This window comes from Chrysochloris asiatica, unplaced genomic scaffold, assembly GCF_000296735.1.
Source record: "Chrysochloris asiatica unplaced genomic scaffold, ChrAsi1.0 scaffold00037, whole genome shotgun sequence".
Classification (NCBI taxonomy): domain Eukaryota; kingdom Metazoa; phylum Chordata; class Mammalia; order Afrosoricida; family Chrysochloridae; genus Chrysochloris; species Chrysochloris asiatica.
Window position 1 is genome coordinate 115,718 of NW_006408555.1, and position 24,634 is coordinate 140,351.

A 24,634-nucleotide genomic window follows, 5' to 3' on the forward strand; every position below is an offset into this window, starting at 1 on the left:
GCTTGTAAGTCCATCTTCTGCCTATAACTGATTGGAATACCTAAAATGGGGCTACAACGTGCCCAGTGAAGGAGGCTTCCTGCAAAGCCTCTGCATTACATAAGATTATAGGTGGAATCCTGAACCACATTCAGAATCTTCTGAGGTGGAAAATTTCCACTTGAAAGGACAAGCAGACCAGCCTGCAGCAGCTAGAAGAACAAAAGATACTTCTTGAAAGAAAGACCTATGGGAAAAATACTGAACAATAAAGGCAGTCCGACTGATAACTACAAAAACAAGCAAGTTGCTCGCCCAGGAGACATCAAGCCAAGTGGTCGGGTCCCCTTCCAAGAGCAAGACTCATGCTCTGATTGGTGACCACGTTCGTCACCAATAAGGAGAAGTGAGAGAAAACAGCAATGAAGCTGTGAGCTAAGTTCAAACCATGTTCAATAGACTCCTGTGAACCCGGGTGGAGACCCAGTTGGCCAGCAGTGTGGCAAGACAGAGGACTAGAGTGGAGAATGAAACTTACAGCTGATAAGAAGAGAGGGCATGTGCACAAGAACACTCACACTTGCAGATAATACCCACTTGACCTGGCTGCAATGACTGGATGATCAGAGCTCAACTAGAAGAAGAAAGAAGAGGAAAAAAAGAGTAATCTGATACAATTTGATGAACTTGACCTACTCCTATGGATGCAGTAGCTCAAAAGAGGGAACAAATCTTTACAGCAAGGATCATTCCCACAGCCTCCATACATAGAGTAGACAGGGATGGGCAACTTGGACATTGGCTACCCAAAATGAGGGGGTTACAAAGGCAAGAAGTGACTGGCTTACAAGCTTTCAAGAGGGAGCCTAGATCCAGAGGGTGCAGAGGAAGGTAGAATCTCCACTGAATAGTATTCAATCTGTCTGGGCGGGGCTGATGAAAGGAGATGCAGATAGGTCTCTTGTGTTACAATAGTGAATAATTGCTATCAGGACTGACTGTGAGGGTTGGAAATGTCAAGGTAGACATTTTGTAGCAAAAGGAGGGGAGTGATTGACTTTTCAGTCTAAGAGCGGAGGTCCCTAGGACCATCAAAGGAGAAGAGCAGAGAGCGGGACCCTACCCAGAGAATCAGTGATGCCAGAGATGGAGGCAGAGATGATGACGTGGAGAGATGGAGCAGCTGGAGACTTTAGACCTAGAGAGGGAGAGGGCTGTATGCTGACGACTGGGGTCAGGCTTGCAGGGTATACCCTTTGGTTGGTTGATGATGCATGGAGGGGATTGTAACCATGGCAATGAAACGATATACGATAGGATGAATGTAAAACTGATGTTCTCCCATGTAAACTATCACATAATTCACAATAAAACATTAAAAACAAAAAACAGGCAGCTGGGCTTTATAATAAAGCCACTCAACCTGATGTCAACTCTAGTCCTCTCTGCAGGGTTACCCAGAACCTTCCTGACCTTATCTGCAAGCCCCAGGCTCACCTTCCTCCCGACTGAGTGCTTATGAACACCTACTGTATGCTGGGCCCAGGGCGGGGTGTTTATGAGCATCTACTGTGTGCCAGAAGTCCTCGTGTGGTGCTATAAGCACTGGACTACTACCCGCAAGGTCGATGGTTCAAACCCACATACCTTCCTTGGAAACCCTATACAGAGTTTCTCTGAGTCAGAACAACTGTGTGCCAGGCCTTTGGATACAATTGTGGCAAGACAGACAATTACTGCCTCAGGAGGGTTAATTCTGGGTAGAGGTGGGGACACAGAATAAGGAAATGAACTTTAGAATGGAGGGAAAAGTAAAAAAGGAGGCAATGGAGGGAGTCCAGGGTCAGTGAGCAGGAAAAACCTCTCCGGTAGCATAGAGGTTACAAATCGGACTGTGAACCTCAGGGTTCCGCAGGAGAAAGATGAGGCTTTCTGCTCCCATTAAGATTTACAGCTTCGGAAACCCTGTACAAGGTCGCTGTGAGTTGGAACCGACTCCACAGCACAGAACAGCAACAAAGAGGGTGAAGAAAGGGAGGGGGCAGCCCTTCAGGTATCTGAGTTCCACACAGTGCAAAAGCCCTGGGGTAGGTGTGCTTAGGGAGGAGGCTGAGGGGCTGAGGCAGAGTGAGGTGGGGGGTAATGAGGGAGGCAGCCAGAGGTGAATGGGGGCCTGTCAGGACATCAGACACAGAGGAGCCATGGGCGGGGTGGGGTGGGGGTGGGGTGGTATCTGAGCAAATGTGATGTGACATCAGTTTCACAGAGATTCAATAGGCTGTACACCAGGTTCCACTCCCCCACTCCGCACCCCCATCACAGTTACCACCTCTAATCCCCTTCAAGGACAGGCCTATGCAGGGGTCATTCCAAAAAAGAAAGTTGGGGTTGGTGGGGCCCGATCCCCTCCCTCGGCAGCCCCAGCCCAGCCCAGTACCCACCTTCAGCAGTGGGGTCCGGGGCCTCCTCCCCAGACCTCTGTTCATGCTGTTGCTCACTGAGCTGCTTGTTGAAAGGGTTGAGGTGGGCCTGCCGGAACCGGGCCAGCTTCTCATCATATTCCATAGCATCCCACCTGGGGGAGGGAGGGTCAGGCACAGTGAGTGATGGGCTCAGGCTCTGTGAGGCCCCAGCCCCTGATTAACTCTGGGCTTTCAGAGGTGAGATCTTACTGCTATCCTTGAGGGTGGGTGTCTGGGTACGGCAGCCCCAAGTCTCTGCCTCAATCCTTAGCTCTCCCCAAGAATATTCAGCCTCTACCACCCAGGTTCACCCCAGGGGAGAGCCCATAGTGATGGCATCTTCTCACTCCTGTTAGAGAGGGTCCTAACTCATCAAAGGTGCCACCAGGCAATGGCAGCCCAGGCTCCAGCCTCCAGTGCAGGGTTGTTTGACCCTGGGGGTCGGGAGCCCAGTCCACCCACTCTCTCCTGTGTCAGCTGCCCAGGCTGTGACCCAGACCACAGACACCGGGCCATACCTGCACTCCCCAGCCTGGATTCAAATTCCACAGACAATGACCGCACATGACCCTGGTCAGCCAAAAGGCCCCACACCTGGGAGTTGGAGATCAAGGAGTCAGTGCCTAAACCCCCTCTGGAGGAGGTGAGGTCACAACCACATCTTTCCTCTTCCTCCAGCTGTGGGTAGGGGTCTTTGTCTGAGTCAGGAATGAAGCCTGGTTTGCAATGTGTCCCCTGACTTAACGAGCCAGGCTGGGATCCTAACCTCTGCTGGCCTCTGTTTCCTCATCCATAAATGGGGACAATGGCTGTCTCTGCCTCAGAGGGTGACTTCTTAGTAAGGTAGATTAGGGTTGAGAAGTTGGAGATGGTTTTAAGTAGTACATTCACAGATACTGTTATACTCCGTTGTATCTTTCTGCTGCTGCTGTTGTCGTTGTTAAGTGCCATCCAGTTGGTTTTGACTCATAGCAACCTTATACACAGCACAACGAGACACTGCCCAGTCATGCACCATCCTCACAATTGTTGCTACGCTTGGTCCTATGGCTGCTGCCACTGTGCCAATCCATCTTATTGGGGGTCTTTCTCTTTTTTGTTGACCTTCCATTTTACCTAGCATGATGTTCATCTCCAGGAACTTGTCCCTCCTGACAATATGTCTCAAGTATGATAGGAGTCGTCCACCCTTCCTCCTTCCTAGTCCGTCTTAGTCTGGAAGCTCAGCTGAAATCTGTCCACCCTCGGTGTACCCTGCTGGTATTTAAAATACCGGGGCATAGTTCCCAAGATTACAGCAACATGCAAGCACCACAGTAGGACCAACTGATGAAGGAGTGAGTGGTGGCTATACCTGCCATCAAGCTATGGAGTCAATTCTGATTCATAATGGCTTTATGTAGGGTTGTTGAAGTTGTAAATCTTTACAGGAGCAGACTGTATCATCTTTCTCCCATGGAGCAGCTGGTGGGTTTGAAACAGTGGTCAACAGTCCAATGCCTAACCCACAGTACCACCAGGGCTCCTCTATACCTGTTTAGTCGAAAACAATTCATGATTATGAGTGACGGCTCTTGACTCCTCCTTTTCACTGCCCCTCCTCCTAAAAGACAGAAGACCCGGGCACCTGTCCTTCCTGTTCAGCATCTGAGATGGGAGGTGGCTTGGGTGACTGAATTCCTCAGTCAAACAGGAAACAGAGATGTGCCTACTCTCCGCCTACCACAAGATGACTGTGGCTGGGTCACACAGGAAACTTGGGTCAGCGACAGTCACCTGATGTCCCTGTGCCTCCCTGTCCCCCCTCAGCCCTGCCCCAGACTGGCAGTTCTACAAAACACCCAGAGAGGAGGAAAAGTCAAGCTGTCCCAACATCCACTCCTTCTTCTTCTTGAGAGGGGAGCCATTGCTATTAGCTTGGCCGATAAGGACTTATCCTCCCGCACTATTAGATGTTGCCATGTTGTACTTACTGGAATGTGAACAGATGGATCATGTGAGACTTCTGGGAACTGTACTTAAAGGAGCCCTTCTTTCTTACTACTGCCTGACATGTAGATATAATGAGTGGAGCAGAAGCAGCCACCTTGGGCTATTTTGGAAGTCATGGATGAGACTATTGGAACGTGGAAGAAGGAGCTTCCAAATGAGCCCTGAGCTACGCACCCCCCAGGCTTCATTCAAGACAGGAAGAAATTTCTTTCTATTTAAACCCCTGTTACTAGAGGAAATGGGGAGGAGTTCTGGCTCTTATAACCCAAACAAATCCTAACTGGTCAGCCAACAGCCTCTCGGGGACCTTTCTCACACCCTAGTTCTGCCATTTCTTTGCTGTGGAATCTTAGTCAATACCTAAAGCTCTTTTTGCTTCCAATTTCTCGTGTTTCAAGTGAGGAAAACAATTTGTTGTTGTTGTATACTGTTACGTTGGTTTCAATTCATAGCGACTCTACAGGACCAAATGGAATTGACCCATAGTGTGTCCAAGGCTGAAGTCCTTACCAGAGCAAGTCCCCAGCTCTTTTCTCCTGTGGAGCCATCGATGAGATGGCTAAGCTGCCTTTTCCTCAGGCAGGACTCCTTCCACCCCAGGACGCCTTGGGGATACTAACTGTCCACTGATGTCAAGTCAATTCCAACCTATGTTGACCCTATATGCTGGGCAGACCCCATGGGGTTACTGTGAAGATTACATTGTTGTTAGGTGACATCCAGTTGGTTGTGACCCTAAGTATCACAGAACAAAACACCGCCTGGCCCTGCACCATCTTCACAATCGCTGCTGCCACTGTGCCAATCCATCTCGTTAGGGGGTCTCCCTCTGTTTCTCCATCCCTCCATTTACCAAGTATGACATCCTTCTCCAGTGACTGGTCCCGCCTGATAATATGTCCAAAGTATGAGAGACGACATCTGGCCATCTGGATTCTAAGGAGCATTATAGTGGTACTTCTTCCGACACAGATTTGTTTGTCTTCTGGCCATCCGTGGTAATTTTAGTATCTTTCTCTAACACCACAACTTAAATTCATGAATTCTTCTGCAGTCTTCCTTATTCACTGTACAACTTTAACAAGCATATGAGGCTATTGAAAATACCATAGCTTGGATCAGGCACACTTAAGTCCTCAAACTGACATCTTTGCTCTTGAACACTTTAAAGAGGTCTTAAGCAGCAGAGTAGCCTAATGCAATTCTTTTGATTTCTGGACTGATGCTTCTTCCATGAGTGCTGATGATGAATCCAAGCAAAATGAAGTCTTAACACAAAATGCTGAAGACACTAAACAGCATATTGCCTATGACTTTTTACTACACTATGCCTATTATTCTGTAGAATCGGCAGTCCTGATTTGAATTCTGGCTCTGTAATTAAGATCCATGCCATTTTCTAACCCATATATCAGGATGAACACCTGCCTCTTGGGGGTTGGGAAATCAATATGAGCCTGTGTCTGAGAAGCTGGCAGCCTGAGCTACTGCTACATAAAACCTCACTCTTATATCGTGACCTGTCTGACCCCAAACACTGGACAAGAGTGCTAGTCCCCAGGACCTTCTTCCTATAGCGTGATTCCTGGGGTACCCAGGAAACATCCCAGAGTTACCAAATATGGCCCGAAGAGCTCCGAGCCAGGCCTGCCAGGTAATAATGTCACCTAGGCAAAAACACCTCAGCCCTTCCCAACAGTGCACAGAACAGGAACAAGCCCCAGGTGATGAACTCCCCAGTGGCCAGATGCAAAGGATGAATAAAGGAGTGAAGCCTCATCCAGCCTAAATTTCTCTCCCATCAAGTGGAACAATCCTATCTCCCTGACTCCTGAGCTGCTGCAGGCAGGAGAGACAGTATCCCAGCACATGGGGCAGAGTAGGGGGGCACAGTGGGTAAGGCTAACTTTAAGCAGAGGTATCTCCATCTCCACTGCACTCCCATCACGGTGACCCCAGAGAGGTCTGCTCCCAGAACTCTCCAGACTTGGGCTCAGAAGAGGAAAGACGTCCACAAACCCACTCTCTCTAAAGGTCACCAGTCCTGACCCCTCCATCTTGATCCTGAGGTACTGGGCAAGGAATTGATGGTTAGACAATGTCCACACTGAGAGCAGGTGAACTGAAACTCTGGATGGGCCCTTGACAACCCCAATCATATTCCAACGTCCTGCTTAGCCACCAAGAGGTGGTCCTGTCACCCAAGCTCCCACTGGGAGGACTCAGGAGCCATCCTGGAGGGCAGTAGAGGAGAGGAAGGTCTGTCGTTTGTGCTCAGACCTGGAACGAAGCCTGTTGCTGAGGACCAGTGGGACGCAGGGACCAGGGTCACTGTTCTTTTAAAAACTGTTTACCACCCATGAAGACCAGACTGTGGTCACCACCCGAGTCAGGGCCCAGGTAGTGGGAACCATCCCTCCCTATACTTTTGCCCACAACAACACGACTTTGCTCTGGGCACCCTTTTATCTCCCTTTTTCATCAGGGAAGGGCGGTGTCAACTCCCACCCAGTTCAGAGATGAGGAAGCTGAGGGTCACAGCGGATCAGCGAAACCGAGGATAACACAGCCACAGAGGTTCCAAAGCCTGGCTTATCCCACAGACAGCCCTTGTTTACAAGAGAAAAGGTGACAATGTCACCTGGAGAGGGGTGGGACAGACATGCTGGGGTGCTAAGCACTGCCCGATGGGGGCTGGGAACGCACCTGGTCTTCCACCTTCCACGCTTCCCCCCACCCTGCAACTGGATGAGGTGCTGAAGGTGGCGACCGGACTACCGGGACGGGCGGGTCACTCACCCCTCGGCATCCGCCTAAGGAAATGGAGCGTACCAGTCCTGGGTGGCCAGCTGCGTGAGCCCCCGTGGGCAAACCCCCCTCCCCAAGCCTCGTGAGCCCCCGTGGGCAAACCCCCCTCCCCAAGCCTGGCCCCACCTTCCCCTGCCCGGCTCACCGCACAGCCGCCGCCCTCGCTACATTGTAACCCGTCGCCGCCCTCACTACTTTGTATCCGGTACGCGGACCGCTGCTGCCGCCCGCGGCCCGGAGGCTCATGACACGCCGGCTGCCCGGGGGCCGGGCGCCCCGGCTTCCAAGGGCCCTCCCGGCAAGGCAACCACACGTCTCCGCTGTTCTCAGGAAGATGGGGCTGCATTCTCGAGATTTCCCGTAATCCAATAAACTCTGGTTTAAATCAAAGCGACAGCCTATTAAAAAAGAAAAAAAGATGGTATTTCATTAAAAAACAAAAAAAAACAGTGGTTAATCTTATGTACCCCACTCCTTTTTAGGTATAAACCGTTGAAGAACGTGTTTCTGTGTTTCTACTCCAGCTTCCTTTCTTTTATGATTATTTTTTAAAGTTCTCTTAGTATTTACTTTCTTTTATTCATCACTACAAATCATATAGCTGGAGCTCTCTGTAGACAAAGGCATGCGAATATTTATGCTATCTCAATAAGTTTGCACAGGAGCCCTAATAGTTGTTTAGTGGATAGAAACGTGTGATAAATATATACATAACAAAAACATTTGCCATTTCAACATTATTCACATGTAAAATAAAGTGACATTAATTATATTTAAATGGAGCTCTGGTAGCGTAGTGGTTATGAATCGGGCTGCGAACCTTAAGGTCAGCAGTTCGAAACTACCAGCTGTTCCGTGGGAGAAAGATGAGGCTTTCTGCTCCTGTAAAGGTTTACAGCCTCTGAAACCCTGTACAGGGTCGCTATGAATCGGTTCAGACTCCACGCACATACCACCACCAATTATATATTTAAAAAAAAAAAAAAAAAAAAAACAGTGGTTAGAAGAAAAATGGAGTGAGACACCGCCGCAGCAGCTACATGTGCCTGGAGCTCCCACCCTGTGTGGTCTTCACAGCCTCCAGGGACAGAAGTGCTGCCACTCACCACATTTTATAGGTGGGGAAAATGAGGCACAGCAAGGTTACCAGCTAGTCAGTAGAGAAGTGAAGGGTGAGACTTTAGGGCTGATGTCTACTGCTTCCCAGATGTTTATAAACTCAAAAGAACAGGCTGCTGCCATCCCCATCTCCTCACTCCACCACTCCATAGAAGCAGTTAGCATTTTCACTCAGTGGATCTTGCATCCACAGGAGGAGCCAAGGATTCACTAAGGTAGACACGGGACAGACAGTAGACAGGTGTGGGACCCCTTGAGCCCTGGGACTCAGCTTCCTCTTTCTGTAGAAACATTGGATCATTCACTGCTGCTGCTGCTTCTGGGATTGGTACAGCTCGCTCTGAGGGGCCATCATTGCACCAGGGCCCATTAATTGGGGGCCACCCATGTGACACCTGGAGTCCTGGTGGGGTGCTGTAAAATAAGCACTGAACTGCTAAGTGCAAGGTCAGCAGTTCAAACTCACCAGTCACTCCTGGGAAACCCTATGCATTTCCCATAGTCATCATGAGTTAATAACACACCAACAGCAGGTGGAGCCCTGCACTCAGCATTAGTTACACACCAGATACAAAGCTGGAAGAGGGGCTCCTTCAAGGAAGGATGTTCCGGGTTCTTCAGTTCTCTGTCCAAGAGCCCACAGCCAATGAGCAGCAGAGCAGGAGGAAGCTCTGGGACCTGCCAATAGCCAAGCTTCTTCTGGCTTCAGACCTAGAGGGAGATGTCACCCAGCTGGCTCTAGGTTCTGTTTGCATCTGATCTCTATGCCCCTCCCCACTGACCACTCCTCCTCTTCACCCCATCTCTGGACACAAACATACTCCAGCTTGTCCCTGGGTCCTTTCTTTCATTCGGCGAATGTTCTCTCCCTGGTGGTGGCTTCCAGGCCGACAACTTCTGAAAACATTCCTTTGCAGAAGTTTTCTCAGCACAGACCTTCCTGGACCTCTCCCCAAGATGCTAGGACTGATGTCCAAGTGCCTTCTAGACATGTCCTCTGGAAACCTTCTCAAACACAATACAGCCAATGACACTGGGCTCTCCTCAGAGCCCGCTCCTCCTATGCCTTCCCCAGCTCATCAAGGACCTACACCCTCCACTGCTCAGAACCAACACAGGCTCATCCAGGATCCCTCCTCTCAATCCCCTCATCTGTTCTGTCCCAGAATCTGAACACTCCTCCTCACTCATTCACCACACCCCCAAGGCCAATGCTGAGAAATCTTGTTCTCCAGGTCACAGGCTGAGAAACACTGTGGTTTGCAGTCCTACCAGTGTCCACAGATGTCCAGTCACCTGGAGGACCTGGACATGTTTGTCTCCCTCACCCAGGGAAGCACCTTCATGCCCAGTCCAGCTGCTTCCAACGGGGTATTCCCACCCAGTTTCCATATCTGTCTTAACTCTGCTCCCCAGGAAACAGATCGATCTCTCCTCAGCCCTGATCTGAGGAGCATTTCTCACCTGGTTCACACTGACTACATCTGCCCCCAACTCTCACAAGAGGCATAGCTCACATTGGGGACACACACAACAGGCTCTTTCTCTGGCGACCGTGACAGTGCTTAAAATCTTCACTATATTCACTGTCATCGCCAACACTGGCTGTTACCCAAGCAAGTTGTTTTCAAAGAATTTTAAAAGAAGAAATCTTTAATTTCAAATGAAAACCAAAATGAAGCCCAATTCCACAATGCAAGAGGTAAATTACTCCTTGCAGTGGGGAAACAGACGCTAGAGAGGGGAAGGATCCGCCCACAGTCAGGGGGTTGTCTCAGGCCCCCAGGTCTTTGAGGGCTCCCCAGCTGGCTCAAGGCTGTGCAAGACTCAGTCTCAAACCCCTCCGTCCCAGTGTGATCTCGCCAGCTGCACGCGTTATGGATCGGTTTCCCACCATCCATACATAAGCCCTGCGTCCCAGGATCGCTGGCTTCACAACCTTCCCGGCTGGATGCACAAAGCCCTTTGGAGGTGGGGCCTAAGGATGGACCAGCCAATAATATGGCTGGCCTTGAAACATCGTCCCATAGGGTTCTCCATATTGGATGGTGCCTGACCAACCAGAACCCCTCTAGAGAGTAAAGTGAGATTGCTGGAACCAGACTTTTCCATCAGTTTGGGGCTGTGGCATCTTCTGGCTCATGCCTACCCATTTTAACAGTGCCAGTGGACTTTGTCAGTCGCCAGCATTGACTTTTTGCTTCTCGCTGAAGAACAGAACACTTCATCCCCACCTCCCCACTCCTCATCCCTGCAGGTTATGAAATGGAAGCCCAAGCACCTTAGCTGAGTGATGTCGACCTCTTATCAATAAGTCATCTTGGGGCTTAGCTTCTCATTGGAAAGTAACCAGATTAACAGCCAGGAAAGCGCTTTGTCCATGTGCAAGGGATTGAGATGACTTCCAGAATCTTCCCTAGGACCCCGAAGAAGCCCTTGGACCCTCCTTTAATTTACTACAGTTGCAGGCAGAACCACCCAGAGCCTTCAGAAGGTGAGAGTCGGTACTGAGGTGCAGCCCCCATGGTAACACACCACCCAACACCTAGTGGGTTAGGTGAGAACCCTTGGATTATGTTCACTAATTGTTTGGATCAGATTCGGATACAGCAGGCATGGCTGGTCTCTGCTCCATGATGTTTGGGGATGGAGGTGGGGGCTCCACTCACAGGCCTGCCCTGCACATAACTTAGGCTTCCATATACTGGGTGCGAAGCACCCAGAGCTCAGGGTACCCAGGACAGCCTGAATTAGGGCTGAGGTCCCAGACACTGGCCCCTTAAATAGCTCAGCACCCCTATGATAAGTTTAGAGGTCTGTGCCTAGCCTTGAGGCCGCTGTCCCCCACCACTGGACACACCCGTCTTTTGAGTGAGGGACCCTTCCTAGTCTGTGCTTCAGGTCTGATGTTAATCTCTTGTCTTCTAATGTCTAACACATACATCAGCCAAGGAGTGCTGGAGGGGACACTTTTGTCATGGCCTATAGTGGGAGACAAGGAAGCGAGCATGGAGGCTGTCCCTGTCCCTCAAGTCATCCAGAAGCCACTGGACAATGTGCTGGTAAGAGTGGGCTCAGGTTCAAGCCCTTCCTTCTTCAGGGCTTTCAGTTCCAGAAGCCCCTCCAGGCTCCACACACACCAGCCGAGTTCCATACCCTACCCCTGCCTAAGCCTCCGGGTCAGCCCCTTCTCACTCCTCTGGGCTCAGCTTCCAAGAATAAAAAGAAATCTACAAAGCAGAGGTATCTGACAGCAATAATTTTATTAAGTATCCAAAAGAATTAAAAATCAACACAAACCAATAAAAAAAAAAATATCACAAACGATAGATGTCAGGCCTGAAGCCACAATAAAACAAAGAGACACTGGGGCAACACAGAAACGGAGGTCAGAGGTTAGAGCTCGGGGCTCATGGGATGGGGAGGCTTGAATACTGAGTGACAGAACTCGGGGACCCCAGGCAAAGCACTGGCAGCTGGGGGGTGGAGCCTAAGGGCTGTGCTAGGGGTGGGGCCCTGGGGACAAACTGCTGCCCCACCCCCCCAGGCCTGGCCTTCAGCTCCTGGTAGGGGCCTTCACTTGGGGCCTTGAGCCTCTGACTCCTCATCATCATCCTCGTACATCTCGCCCTCCTCCTCAGCCGTGGCGTCCTGGTACTGCTGGTACTCGGACACCAGGTCATTCATGTTGCTCTCGGCCTCGGTGAACTCCATCTCGTCCATGCCCTCGCCCGTGTACCAGTGCAGGAAGGCCTTGCGCCGGAACATGGCCGTGAACTGCTCCGAGATGCGCTTGAACAGCTCCTGGATGGCCGTGCTGTTGCCGATGAAAGTAGAGGACATCTTGAGACCACGGGGCGGGATGTCACACACGGCCACCTTGACGTTGTTGGGGATCCACTCCACGAAGTAGCTGCTGTTCTTGCTCTGGATGGCCAGCATCTGCTCGTCCACCTCCTTCATGGACATGCGTCCACGGAAGACGGTGGCCACGGTCAGGTAGCGGCCATGGCGTGGGTCACAGGCTGCCATCATGTTTTTGGCATCGAACATCTGTTGGGTGAGCTCAGGCACAGTAAGTGCCCGGTACTGCTGGCTGCCCCGGGCAGTGAGTGGGGCAAAGCCAGGCATGAAGAAATGAAGGCGGGGAAAGGGTACCATGTTGACAGCCAGCTTTCGCAGGTCTGCATTGAGCTGCCCAGGGAAGCGGAGGGAGGTGGTGACGCCACTCATGGTGGCAGACACAAGGTGATTGAGGTCTCCATAGGTAGGAGTGGCCAGCTTGAGGGTGCGGAAGCAGATGTCATAGAGGGCCTCGTTGTCGATGCAGTAGGTCTCGTCTGTGTTTTCCACCAGCTGGTGGATGGACAGCGTGGCATTGTAGGGCTCCACTACGGTGTCTGACACCTTGGGTGAAGGCACCACACTGAAGGTGTTCATGATGCGGTCGGGGTACTCCTCTCGTACCTTGCTGATGAGCAGTGTGCCCATACCTGAGCCTGTGCCTCCACCCAGCGAGTGGGTCAGCTGGAAGCCCTGCAGGCAATCACAGTTCTCACACTCCTTCCGCACGACGTCCAGGACCGAGTCCACCAGCTCTGCACCCTCTGTGTAGTGGCCTTTGGCCCAGTTGTTGCCAGCTCCACTCTGACCTGCAGGGGCAGATGAGGACGGCAGAGACCCAGGTCAGGGATTTCTGGCCAGACATGCAGTGGCCACTGTGAGAGCCAGGGGCCTCTGCTCCCCATTCTGTGAAGTTGAGGTGCCCTTGGACAACACACCTCCATACCCTGCATGGCTTCTACCACATCAGGAGTATTGGGACCATGTTTGCTGAGTGCTCAGTGGTAAGGGGTCTAAACAGGAATCTGGACACCAGAGTTCTGCTCACAAGTGACATTGGGAAGGGTTTTGGGTTAGTCACTTTTGTTCACTGTCCCACTACCCTAACCCACCCTCCCTCTGATTGACCATTCAGAAGCTTTAACCACAACCACTAGCTGGGTTCTGGAAGTGAATTCATGTCCATCAGTTAGGTGTGATGGCTGGAGGCCATTTTCTGTTGCTATTCGTGTCCAGCATCCAGCTGCCAGGCTGGTGCATAGGGCCCCCACATTCCTCACCCAGATCTCCACATTGCTGTAAGCACTTACATCTCTGTGTTACACCCTGTTAGACACCCTGTTAGACGTGAAATCCCTTAAGCAGTCTGTTCCTGATGACCCCGGTGCTGGACTGACTTAGCACCCCCCACGGTAGATTGGATTCACCTGTGATGGACAGGGCAAGGGACCTTACCAAAGATGAAGTTGTCAGGCCTGAAAAGGTGCCCAAAGGCTCCAGAGCGGACACTGTCCATGGTGCCTGGCTCCAGGTCCACCAGGATGGCCCGAGGCACATACTTGTGAGCTGGGAATGTGGATAATTAATAGAGTTAGAGAGGGCCCTCCTTGTCCCCAAATCCTGCTCTACCTTATGGCTTCTGCTCTGACCCTTGACTCTGTGTCAAATCTGGAGTCAGAAACTTGGGGCTGAGCCCTGACCCAGCTCCGCCACATGATAGTGGGGGCCCAGGACAGTCAAAATCAGTCAGATGCCCAGGAAACAGGGCTCCTATCTCACCAGCTCCCCACGTAAGGTGCTTGGCCTTCCACCATTGTACATCTGCTAGAGATCCTTCAGAACTTTTCGTCTCCACTGACCTCTGACTGGTTTGCTTTGGGGATCTGGTTGCCACACTCAACTTTCACTATTGGCCTCTAGAGGGCAGCAAAGCTATGGCCAAGCCACCAACCTCCCCACCCCACCCCAGGCAAAAGAGGACAAGACCCCAGCTATCAGTGTCCCCGCCCCTGGATGGAATACTAGGCCCCAGCCATCAGTGTCTCCCAGAATGGAGGAGGAGGCCAAGTGGCCCCCAGGTCAGTTGGGGCAAGTACTTACAAGAGGCTTCATTGTAGTAGACGCTGATCCGCTCCAGCTGCAGGTCTGAGTCCCCCACGTAGTTGCCACTTGGGTCAATTCCATGCTCATCACTGATGACTTCCCAGAACTGCAGAAGAGGGTGTGAGTGAGGAGTCAGGGCCTCAACTCCCTGAACACCCCTGAGCAAGGAAGGGTGAATGAGGGTCCTGCCCCACTCGCCCACACTCCTGTGACTATGGAGGAGCAGCTGTCCTCAGGCCATCCCCTTGTTGCCATGGGCAGAAGCCCCTCAGCTCTTCTCATATCTGCTCCCCAGACTTCAGCCAAGTGGGAAGACAGACAGAAAGGCAGAGAAGGAAGGAGCTGGGCCCCACCCCTTACCAGCCAGGTGACCTTGGATGAGTCATGGGGATTGGTGCCTTACCTGTAACAAGGGTCTGATGATGAGGACAGGATGATCAGAAGTGTTAAACTTTGCCACAGAGTAGACTACCCAAAATGGAGGGGGGGGGCCTACAAAGGCAAGATGTGACTGCCTTACAAGCTTTAAAGAGGGAGCCTAGATCCAGAGGGCGTGGAGGAAGATAGAATTTCCACTGAGTAGTATCCAATCTGTCTGGGTGGGGCTGATGAAAGGAGATGGGGATAGCACTCATGTGGCACACTACTGAATAACTGCTATCAGGACTGACTGTGAGGGTTGGAAATGTAAAGGTAGATGTTTTGTAGCAAAAGGAGGGGATTGGTTGACTTTGTAGTCTAGGAGTGGAGGTCCCTGGGACCATCAGGGGGGAAGATCGGAGAGCGGGACCCTACCCAGAGAAGCAGTGATGCCAGAGATGGAGGCAGAGATGATGACATGGAGAGATGGAGCAGCTGGGGACTTTAGACCCAGAGATGGAGAGGAGCTGTGTACTGATGACCGGGGGTGGGGGGGCAGGCTTGTAGGGTATACCCTTTGGTTGGTTGGTGATGCATGGAGGGGATTGTAACCATGGCAATGAAACGATATACGATAGAATGAATGTAAAGCTAATGTTCTCCCATGTAAACTATCACATAATTCACAATAAAACATTAAATAAAAAAGAAGTGTTAAACTTTGCAACGCTTTTGACTGGAACCTGGCGTGGTACATTGTTAGTGAAGTGTGTACACATAGAAACAAGCTGAACACTCTACCACCCTGGAGACCCTTCCCAAATGACTAGCCACAAGGCAGGGGGCCACACGCTGCGACTCATCTCGCCCTGTCCACCTCCCCCTTACTCCTCAGAGTTGGAGTGACTTTCTGATGAGCTAATGGGTGTGAAGGCTCTGAGACACAAAGCGCCTCTACATGTGAGTCACACGCCACTGCAATGATTGCTCTGTGAGAGCAGCAGGTTATAAAACACTGAGCATGTGCTTATTTATGTAAGGCTGTTCCTGGCAGATGCCCCTGGGGGCACAGTACCGGCCTGGAGATAGATCTCTTTTCACTGAACGCCCTTTGATGCTGGAATTCCCTGTCATGTGCATGCATTAAGTTTGCACACACACAAAAAAATGTTCAGTTAAAAATAAATGTAGAAAACTAAAAAGCACAAACTGTAATTATTATAAAATTCACTGATGAACACTTGACAATTCACCAACATAGACTGGTCAGAGTCAGCGCTCAGCATGGGAGACAGGGAGATCTTCTCCTCCTGGGTGTATTTGTGTCATTGCTAAGTTTTCTTCTTTTTTTTTGCATTTGTGTGCCTGTTAAGTGTCATTGACTTATAGAGATCCTGTATAGGGTTTCTGAGGAGCAGCTGGTGGGTTTGAACTGCCAACCTCGTGATTAACAAGCAGTCTGGTGCTTATCATATAGTTCCAAACCAGTACTCCTCTTTTTGCATTAAGCATAAGTTAAACCGACTCGACGGCACTTAACAACAACAACAACAATTTTGCAATTAGAAAAAATAAAAATGTAGACACGTTACTGAGGCATTTGTGACCTGGTCTGAGCCCTTCAACCTGCTCCTTGGTTGTGTCAGAAAGCTATTGGTTTTCTTGGTCCCCACAGACCTGTGGTACACCAAACCTCTGGCTCCAGAGACACCCTCAGCCACAAGCCCCTGTTGGCTAATAGAGGAGCTGTGTGGGAACAGGAGACAGTGACCTTTGCCACCATGCCATTACTAAGTGTCGGTGTGTCAATAATCCCTACTCATAGTGACCCTGTATAGAGTTTCTGAGGAGTAGACAGTGGGTTTGAACTGCCGACCTTGTGGTTCAAAGTCCAGTGCTGATCCTACAGCGCCACACCAGAGCCACACCAAAATCAAACCCAATTCTGTCAAACGGAACCAGTAGAACTGTAATCTTTATGGGAACAGACTGCCTCAGCTTCCCCCATGGAGCAGCTGGTGAGTTCAAATGACTGGCCTTTTGGTTAGCAGCCAAGAATTTGTAACCACTGCACAAGAAGGGCTCTCTATGCCATTAACGCACCCCATGGGAAGTTCTCTAGAGTGTGGGCCTCAGAGAGTTGTTAGAGCACAAGATCCGCTATATTAAAGCATTTAGCAATGTTGGCTTCATTGTATTAAAGGGCCTTAGATGCTCTTTAAAATTTAAAGGTCATATGCATAAATAACTTAAATAAATATTTAAAATATTTTAAAAATCAATATACATTGGAATACTGTGGAGCAGTTGGAAAGAATGAGAATGAAATAGATTATTACTAACATGACCACTGTAGATCCTTGACTGAGAAAGCTAACTGAGCAATGATACACAGAAGAAGAGAACACTCATGGGAGAAGGTGCATTTTCCTATAAAGATGCGTGTAAGGATGTGCACAGAGAGGGAGGTGCTGAAGGAAGCTGAGCCAGCCCAGCCCAGCCCCTCCTCTCCAGGACTCGGGCAGTGAGGAGGTGAATAAAGAGAACTTTAGTCTTAAATACAATTTTTCAACTTTTTTACCTTTTATACGTTTTTTTTTTACCTTTTATAACTGCCATCTAGTCAGTTCAGACTCATAGCAACCCTGTAGAGGGTTTTCAAGGGGTGGCTGGAGGGTTGGGACTGCTGACCTTGCAGTTCGCAGTCCGGTGCTTATCCTACAGTGCCACACCAGAACTTCTTTTATAGATGAACATATTAATAATTACTTGTGCTATTAAAATTAATACCAATTTAAAGTAATTTAAAACAATAAGGTAGTTAAATTACTACTAAAATACAGTATTAAAATATTGTTGTTGTTAAGTTGCTATGTACTGTGAAGTCGATTCCGACTCATAGAGACCCTACATAGGGTTTCTGAGGCGGTAAACCTGTGCGGGAACACAAAGCCTCATCTTTCTCCCACGGAGTAGCTTAGTACTTAAAACTGTACTTTATTATTATCACTACTACAACTGAGAAACTGTCTCAGATGACAGGACACCTTCTGGACTGTAGTGAGATCGCTTTTCTAGATCCCGCGATAGGGATGTGGACCAGGCACCCCGCCCCCTCGGGTTGCAAGCCGCCCCTTGGGGCACCCCAGTGGTTGCTATCCGGCCGCCGCTCTCCATGGTACTGATGCCTTTGTCGCGCCTGCGACTTTATCACCTCAGAGCGAACAGAGGTGGCGCGCCCCCGCAGAAAACAGGCTGGGAGATTAGATAAGTATAATGGAAATCCCTCCCCAAGCCCAGCCCCAGCCTCACTGCAACCCATTTAGGGCGAGCTGGGATTGGGGCGGAACCCTTGCATGACGCAATGGGGTGGGGGTGGGGGGCACACACACAAACACACACACACACACACAAAACAGGAAATCCCTCCTCTTATTGGCTGTCAGGACAGGGCCCCGCCCTAGAGGCCTCACCCAACAGCCAGGAAGGAGGAGGCCTTGGGGGTCCACAGGCAGATGGTGGTGCATGCAGACAAAGAGGGCTCCAGGAAAGGGGTCCCCGCGGACAACAAACAGAAGTGGGAACTATTGGGTGAGGTTAGGGGTCCCCAGATTCATTGCCTCTATTACTCTATTATAAGGATGGGTTAGCCTTCTCTTCCACTTTGTCCATACAGACCTAGACTCAAATATCTGTTCTTTCCCTACTCGTGGTGTGACTCCATTCTGGATTAAGCCTGTCATTATAATTGATAACAATCTTCATTTACTGGGAGTTGGGCTCTGTGCCCCTGGGAGTTAGGCACCAGCCATCCCCTTTAATAAATTATGCATGTTATCACTCAGTGGAAACTGGCTCTCTCCTGGTCCTTGCTCCCACCCCTGGCCAGACCCACATCACCATCACCTTCATGCACTGGTAGTTACCAAGGTAGGGTGGGCAGGTAAACAGCTCCTTGCTCATCCCACCAGCTACAATGGTGATGGGCCTGGAAAAGTTAGTTCTTGTGGGTTCAGTGCATCAACACCAGGGACAACACTCCCAAGTGGACACCGTCCAAGAAACTTTCTGTCCCCAGAGGCAGATGCTCAGCCCCTTCCTCACTCAAGTCTGTGAGTACTTTCTTTCTTTGGTCTATGGGACCTTCTGGGGAGGGGAAACTGGAGGGAACCCCACTAAACTGTGAATCACTGGTGAACAAGAGAGAAATGTAACTATTTTTTCCAAAATTCACCTCTCTAATGTTTGAATTGTTAAAAAGGATATTAATTTAGCAAACACAAATTTCAAGAGAAAAAATAAGGAAATAGTAGTAGGTAAAGTCCAGAGTCAATGCTGAGAATCAGAAACAATACTGTCCTTGCCCTGTGTCCATCAGCTTCAGGAACCGGTGTCCTGGCTCCTAGCCATGGCTTTACCTTGCTTGGTGGCCTGGGAGTCCAAGGGCTTGGGCTAGCCATGGGAGGGGTGGTGGGGAAACGTAGAACTGAATTATCCTTACCCAGGCCCCTGGGCCACCTGCCCTCCCTGCTCCCTCCCCAGTGACCCCTGAACTGCCTAGGAGCAGATGTTCAGGGCAGGCCTGGCCCCTAGACTACATTAATGAACCCTCAGTCCCAGAGACCTGGCCAGAGCAGCTGTCTTCAGCTGATTTGATTTGAGGTTCCCTCCCTCCACCTCCCCTCCCTCAGCCCTCCTCCTTGGGAAGGCACAGCTGTCCTCTCTGGTAATTAGGGAGTCTCCCCACCGTCAGAGGCACCTCCACCCAAGAGTCAAACTTGCAATTTACACATCAGCCACGTGGCTACTCCCTCCCCCTTGTTGTAATTAGCTTTTTTTTTTTTTTTTTTGTTCTTGCCTGGTTCCCATGGCAACAGCCTCCGGGTGGCTTTCCTTGGCCCTTTCCCCTCCAGGACCTGTCTCCTCCCACCTCCTCCTGGGAGCCACTAGGCACCATCCAGAAACAGGGCGCTAGATCCCACCCTGTATTGTTTCCAGGAAAGACCCAGGTGGCAGCAGGCCCCACCAGCCATGGCACCTCGTCAGGGCCAATAACAACTGTCTTCCACCTACTGTGTGACCTTGGGTCTCCTAGACCTGGGTCTGTGACATCTGCTTCATGCGGTTGGTTAAAAAGTCACCTCCTGAGGCTTCCCAGGATACAGCTTCAACAGCCCTTCCTGCCTCAGCCCTCTCATCTGTGAGATGGGACAATAGTGGGGGTCTGACTCCTTATGGCTTGGGCTTTGTTCCCAGATCCAAGACTTGGGGAGGCTTCTCCTCCCATCCCCCCTATGCCCGGGGGAGCTGCGCCATGGGGAGAGCAGAATCCTGTGTCAAGGTTACCCACTTGACACAACTCTCCCCCCCCCCCCCCCCCCCACACACACAACAAAAGAACAGGATGAGGCAGGACACCACGGGGAACTCGGAAAGCTAATGGGAGCGAGAGGGTGGCTCTGGCCGCTTTGAGGATATGCTGCTTCTCAGGGGGGAAAGGAGGGGATCGTTATGGCTTTGGAAGGGGCGGCCCCACCCAAAACCTGCCCAGCCCCTCCATCTCGCTGACGGCTGAGTGTGGGTCCCAAAGAGGGCCACACCCAGGCCGAGGGGCTACGGTCGCCTGCCCCGGGCCCGCAGACGCACAGCCGACGGAGGAGGGCACAGGGGTGGATGGAGCTACAGTTCAGTTGTCGACGAGCGCCCGCTCGGACATGCCTGAGGTAACCTGGGCAGGGGCGGAAGAGTCGGAGGTGAGGAGGCGCCCGGTTTGGGGCTGAGCTCATCCCTTTGTTCCCGGTTTGGCAGTCAGGGTGCGGTTTGAGGGAGGCCCCCAGTGCCCGGCGCCCCTCGGGCCGACTCCCGCGGGAACACGGACAGGGGAGGGGCGCGCAGTCTCACCTTGGCCCCGATCTGGTTACCGCATTGGCCAGCCTGAATGTGCACAATCTCCCTCATCTCGGCGCTGACGGATACAACACAGAGCGGACCCGGCTGGCTGCGGAGGGCCGGCGGCGCCCGCTCGGGTACTCTTATACACTGGGCCCCGCCCGGCCTCTGGCGTCAGCACCGAGCGGCCAATTGCGCACCTCCGCGCACTGCGGCACCGGCTCCGCAGCATCAGCACCACGCAGCGACAGGTCTCCGCGCACAATGCGGCGGGCGCGGCACCTCCTCGACAGCCCAGCAAGTCTGAGCCGAACCGGGCCAGCCCCTCGGGGTTTGGGCTGCGCTCCTGTCAGAAGGGTGACTCCCCGACTATCTGGCCACAGGGCCAGAGGGGTCCAGGGAGGACAATAGAGACCCTCGGATCCCGCCCCATCTCGGAGGCGGGGCGAGAGCCAGGAGCTGTTCATATTTGTTCTGTCGCCACCACCCTGAGCAGCCCCACCCCACGGCCTTGTAAGGAGGGCCTTTCTTTCTCGCGGTCCCCGGCGTGGCGGAGCGGACAAGGTGCTTAGGATGCTTGGAAACGCCACCCCAGCCTCCCAGCATAGTCCTGGCCACTGGTGTCTGGAATTAGCACAAGGTCGCACAAGTTTGTGAATGTGCCATTGAGGGGCTGAGCTGGGCGGGTAGGGGGTGAGGACTGACTCCTTTGATGTCACCTGTACCTACGGGCTGGGGCTGGGTAATAGTGAGGAGCAGGAGGTGGGGGCTGCACTAGCTGGGCACCACCTCTGCAGAGTGATTATATGCATGGAGTGGGGCCTTGGAGGACAAGTGACCAGTTTTCCAGAGGGAGAGGGAAGCAAGAAGGTGATATATATCACACACCACAGACACAGACAGACAGACAGACACACTGCTGGCTACTCCTGCTAGCTCAGTAACAAAGCCCTTCAGTAAGAGTCTCGCTCCACAGTGGGATGATTCAGACAAGCCACACCATCTCAGGCAGCCAGCCTTCCATTTCATAGACACAAGAGTGTGTCTGAGTGGGTGTGGCTGTGTCCGCCCCCTTCTCTTCTCTCTCAAGAAAACCAGTTCTTTTGTTCTCAAGAGACGCCCCCTCCCCCACAATGCATCCTTGAAGTGGCTTTCTGTGGTTTACTCCCTGCTCCCGGTTCCGGGATCCCTCCCTGTCCCTATCAGGGGCTCCTTGGCAGGCAGTTGGCTCTTCCCTGGAGCCAGAAGCAGTTGCCTCCTTGTCTGAGGCGGGGAGGAAGCTCTGCAGTGTCATCATCCTGCCTCCCTGCTCATGGCTCATGGCCAGACCAACTCCCATCTGTCCCCAGAGGGCTCTGGTGCCAGCTCGACCCTGACGCACAGTCCTGCTTCCTTGCAAAGGCTAGTCCTGCCAGGAAGGGAAGCAACTTCCAGCCTCACCAGGAGTCAGCAGTCGGACTGGTAGGTGGGGAATGGAGACTCTGGAAGAGCCTGATACAATCAGCCCATCCTCTCTGAGCTCCTTACCAGGAAGGGCAACAGTTGTTGGGCAGAATGGCTGTGGGGAGGCCGTGGTGAGCTCCTGAGCCAGGAGAGGCCAGTGCAGACTGCGGAGCCCACTCCCTGTCACCAACTTCCCTTGGATTTGGAAAACCATCTAGCCTTTGCAGGCCTGCAGCAGCCAATCAGCCAATGGCTTCAATTCCTCATTGAGGTCCTGCCTCAAATTCCTCCAAATGGGGCCACCTTGGAGTACACACTGTATTATCAGAGCCCGAGAAGCTACAGACGGAATGCAGGGATGCCAAGAAGGGACCGTAGCTGGGGGTCTTCATTTCTGCCCCAATGGAGTGCTCCACTGAGAGCAAAGAGATTTGGGACTCCAAGGGGGAGACTTAGGGTCTCCATGCTCCCCTCTCGAGAGGCCCCTCCCAGGGCACTCAGGTCCTCAGGCTGTGGATTGGCCTGGGTGATCTCGGAGACTCACTTTTTCCTCTGTCCTTCATCCTGGCTCCCTCTTCCCTCCGTATCCCTCCCCTCAAACTTCCAGGAGGTTGGCACCAGCTTTAGTACCAGACCTCTCCCACCTGAGCATGTGTCCAGCATGCTGGGCACCAGTCACTTTAGCCTGTCTGGCCGAGGTGAGGTACTGTATTATCTGTCTGGCCACCAATGAGCCCTAGAAATGGTTCTTAGAAGGCATCACTGCCTCTTCAAATGAGACAGATCTTAGTTCACCAGGCAGCCACTGTGGGGTGCGTATTTCTGCTGGTCACAGTCCTTCTGAGGCTGAGAGTGGACACTCCTCCAGGGTCTTTTGCCTTTCTTCCCACCATGATGTCATGGCTCAGGTGACAGGAGCACATGAAGGTCCGTCCAGGCATAGGCAGCAGAGGTGGGAACGCAGCTTTGGGTGAACAGGAGTCCTGGGCCTCCCCCAAGATGCTTCCATCCTTACCACCTCCTCCAGAGTCTGTTCCCCGTTTGGAGATTGCTTAGCTGGTACTGTGACCTACAACAGAAAGGACGCCCTCTGCCGCTTGCTCTACCAGGAGCACTTCAGCGCCTCCTTGAGTGTCTTTTGGAGCTCCTGGCTACGGAAGGCGTAGATAAGGGGGTCCACAATGGAGTTGCAGATGATGAGGGTGAGGAAGAGGTTGAAGTTCTTGAAGACACAGCTGCAGGTGGGGTGCTGGGGGCAGAGGACAATGAGCATGAGGTGCAGGAAGAAGGGGCCCCAGCAGAGAAAGCAGCAGCCCAGCATGATGGAGAGCATGGCGGCACCCTTGAGGCCAAGGCCCTGGCGGACTGGGCACCACTGCTTGTGTAGTCGGGCAATGCCTCGGGCGTGGTGGCAGGCCCGGACCAGCATGTGCACGTACAGCACAGCCATCAGTATCAGCAGGGCCAGGAAGAAGCTGACTAGACAGAGCAGCATGGCCATGTGGTCCTCATAGGTGACGAAGAGGATGCTGCAGAGCAGGCTGGCTGCCCAGATGGTGGCAATGGCCCAACGCGCCCGGACCAGCGTCACGATGCTGTGGTAGCGCATTGCATAGAAGATAGTGATGTAGCGGTCCACCGCAATGGCTCCGAGAAAGCAGAGGCTGGACACCATGGAGCCACAGATGAGCACATCAAGGGCGTTATCCAGCTGTTGCATCACGTCCGCCCGCATGGCCAGTGTGCCTGCCTCCAGCAGCAGTGTGATGACCATGTCCAGCACATTGCTCATGCTCAGCAGCAGGTCAGACATGGCCAGGCAGCAGATGAAGTGGTACATGGGTGAGTGCAGGTTTGGGTTCTTGGCAATGCCAACCACCACCAGCATGTTCCCCACCAGGCTTACCAGCCCGAGAGAGAGGAACAGTCCATCGGGGACGGCCACCTCCAAGCACCAGGGGCCTGTCTGGTTGGCAGGCAGCTCCGAGTGGGGGGTGGCAGGGGGCGTGGTGTTGAAGGACCCCCACAGCCTTCCCCGGACTCCCTGCATGGACATAGCCCCCAGTTGCGCAGGAAGGAGCCCAAATAGCAGCCTGGCCTGGTCTGTAGGTTCCAGCACCCTGGTCAGTGCAGGGAGCCCATAAGGATTTGTGGGGTTGTCCTCACACTTACTTCTCCTGAGAGCAGTCCCTGTTACAGGTGGTCTGGGCTCTCAGAATCCTCTGGGTCTTCAGTCCACCATTCCACCTCTGCCCTCAGGACATGACTGCTCAGGGGGGCATGGTCACAGGGCCACCGGCTCTCATTGCCTTACCTTTGAGATTTTGCAAAGTCCAGCTCTTCAGCTGCCTCAGCCTCTTAATTCCCAGGACCAGGGCAGGGTGAGGTCTGGGAAGAATGGGGTCTTTCTCCAACCTCTTTAAAGGAGTGCACAGGCCCCTCCCCAAGGGCAGCCACATGACAGTTAAAGCCTAGGACATGGAGGGAGGCGCCCAGTTCCTTGCCACGCCCCTCTCCTGTCCTGTTACCCCTGTAAGTCTGGTCTTCCCAGAGAAGAGCCCCGTGTCGTGTCTGCTCACACGGCACCTCCCACCCATGCATATATTCCTATCTGTGACATGTGCAGGTCTCTACCA

At 52.2% G+C, this 24,634-nt stretch overlaps 2 protein-coding genes across 5 annotated transcripts in view; both read right to left on the bottom strand.

The window, feature by feature from the left end:
* DEF8 (differentially expressed in FDCP 8 homolog (mouse)) overlaps positions 1–2,552 on the bottom strand; it is a 14,095-nt gene extending 11,543 nt beyond the window's left edge. For 2 of the 4 annotated variants that reach the window (XM_006860090.1, XM_006860091.1), the window contains exon 1: positions 2,421–2,544. In XM_006860090.1, the coding sequence (XP_006860152.1) occupies positions 2,421–2,544 (124 nt within the window). Of the gene's footprint in view, positions 1–2,420 lie in introns of all 4 variants that reach the window. The other 2 variants (XM_006860092.1, XM_006860093.1) reach the window with 2 other exon arrangements.
* A 9,319-nt stretch (positions 2,553–11,871) lies between these two features.
* TUBB3 (tubulin, beta 3 class III) lies at positions 11,872–24,054 on the bottom strand. The gene is made up of 7 exons (XM_006860254.1): positions 23,105–24,054; positions 22,083–22,137; positions 20,756–20,901; positions 20,568–20,631; positions 14,304–14,412; positions 13,659–13,769; positions 11,872–13,012 (listed from the first exon to the last, which is right to left on the bottom strand). The coding sequence occupies exons 1-7, from the start codon at positions 24,052–24,054 to the stop codon at positions 11,937–11,939; spliced, it is 2,511 nt and encodes an 836-aa protein (XP_006860316.1). The 3' UTR covers positions 11,872–11,936.
* Between the last annotated feature and the right edge of the window lie 580 nt (positions 24,055–24,634).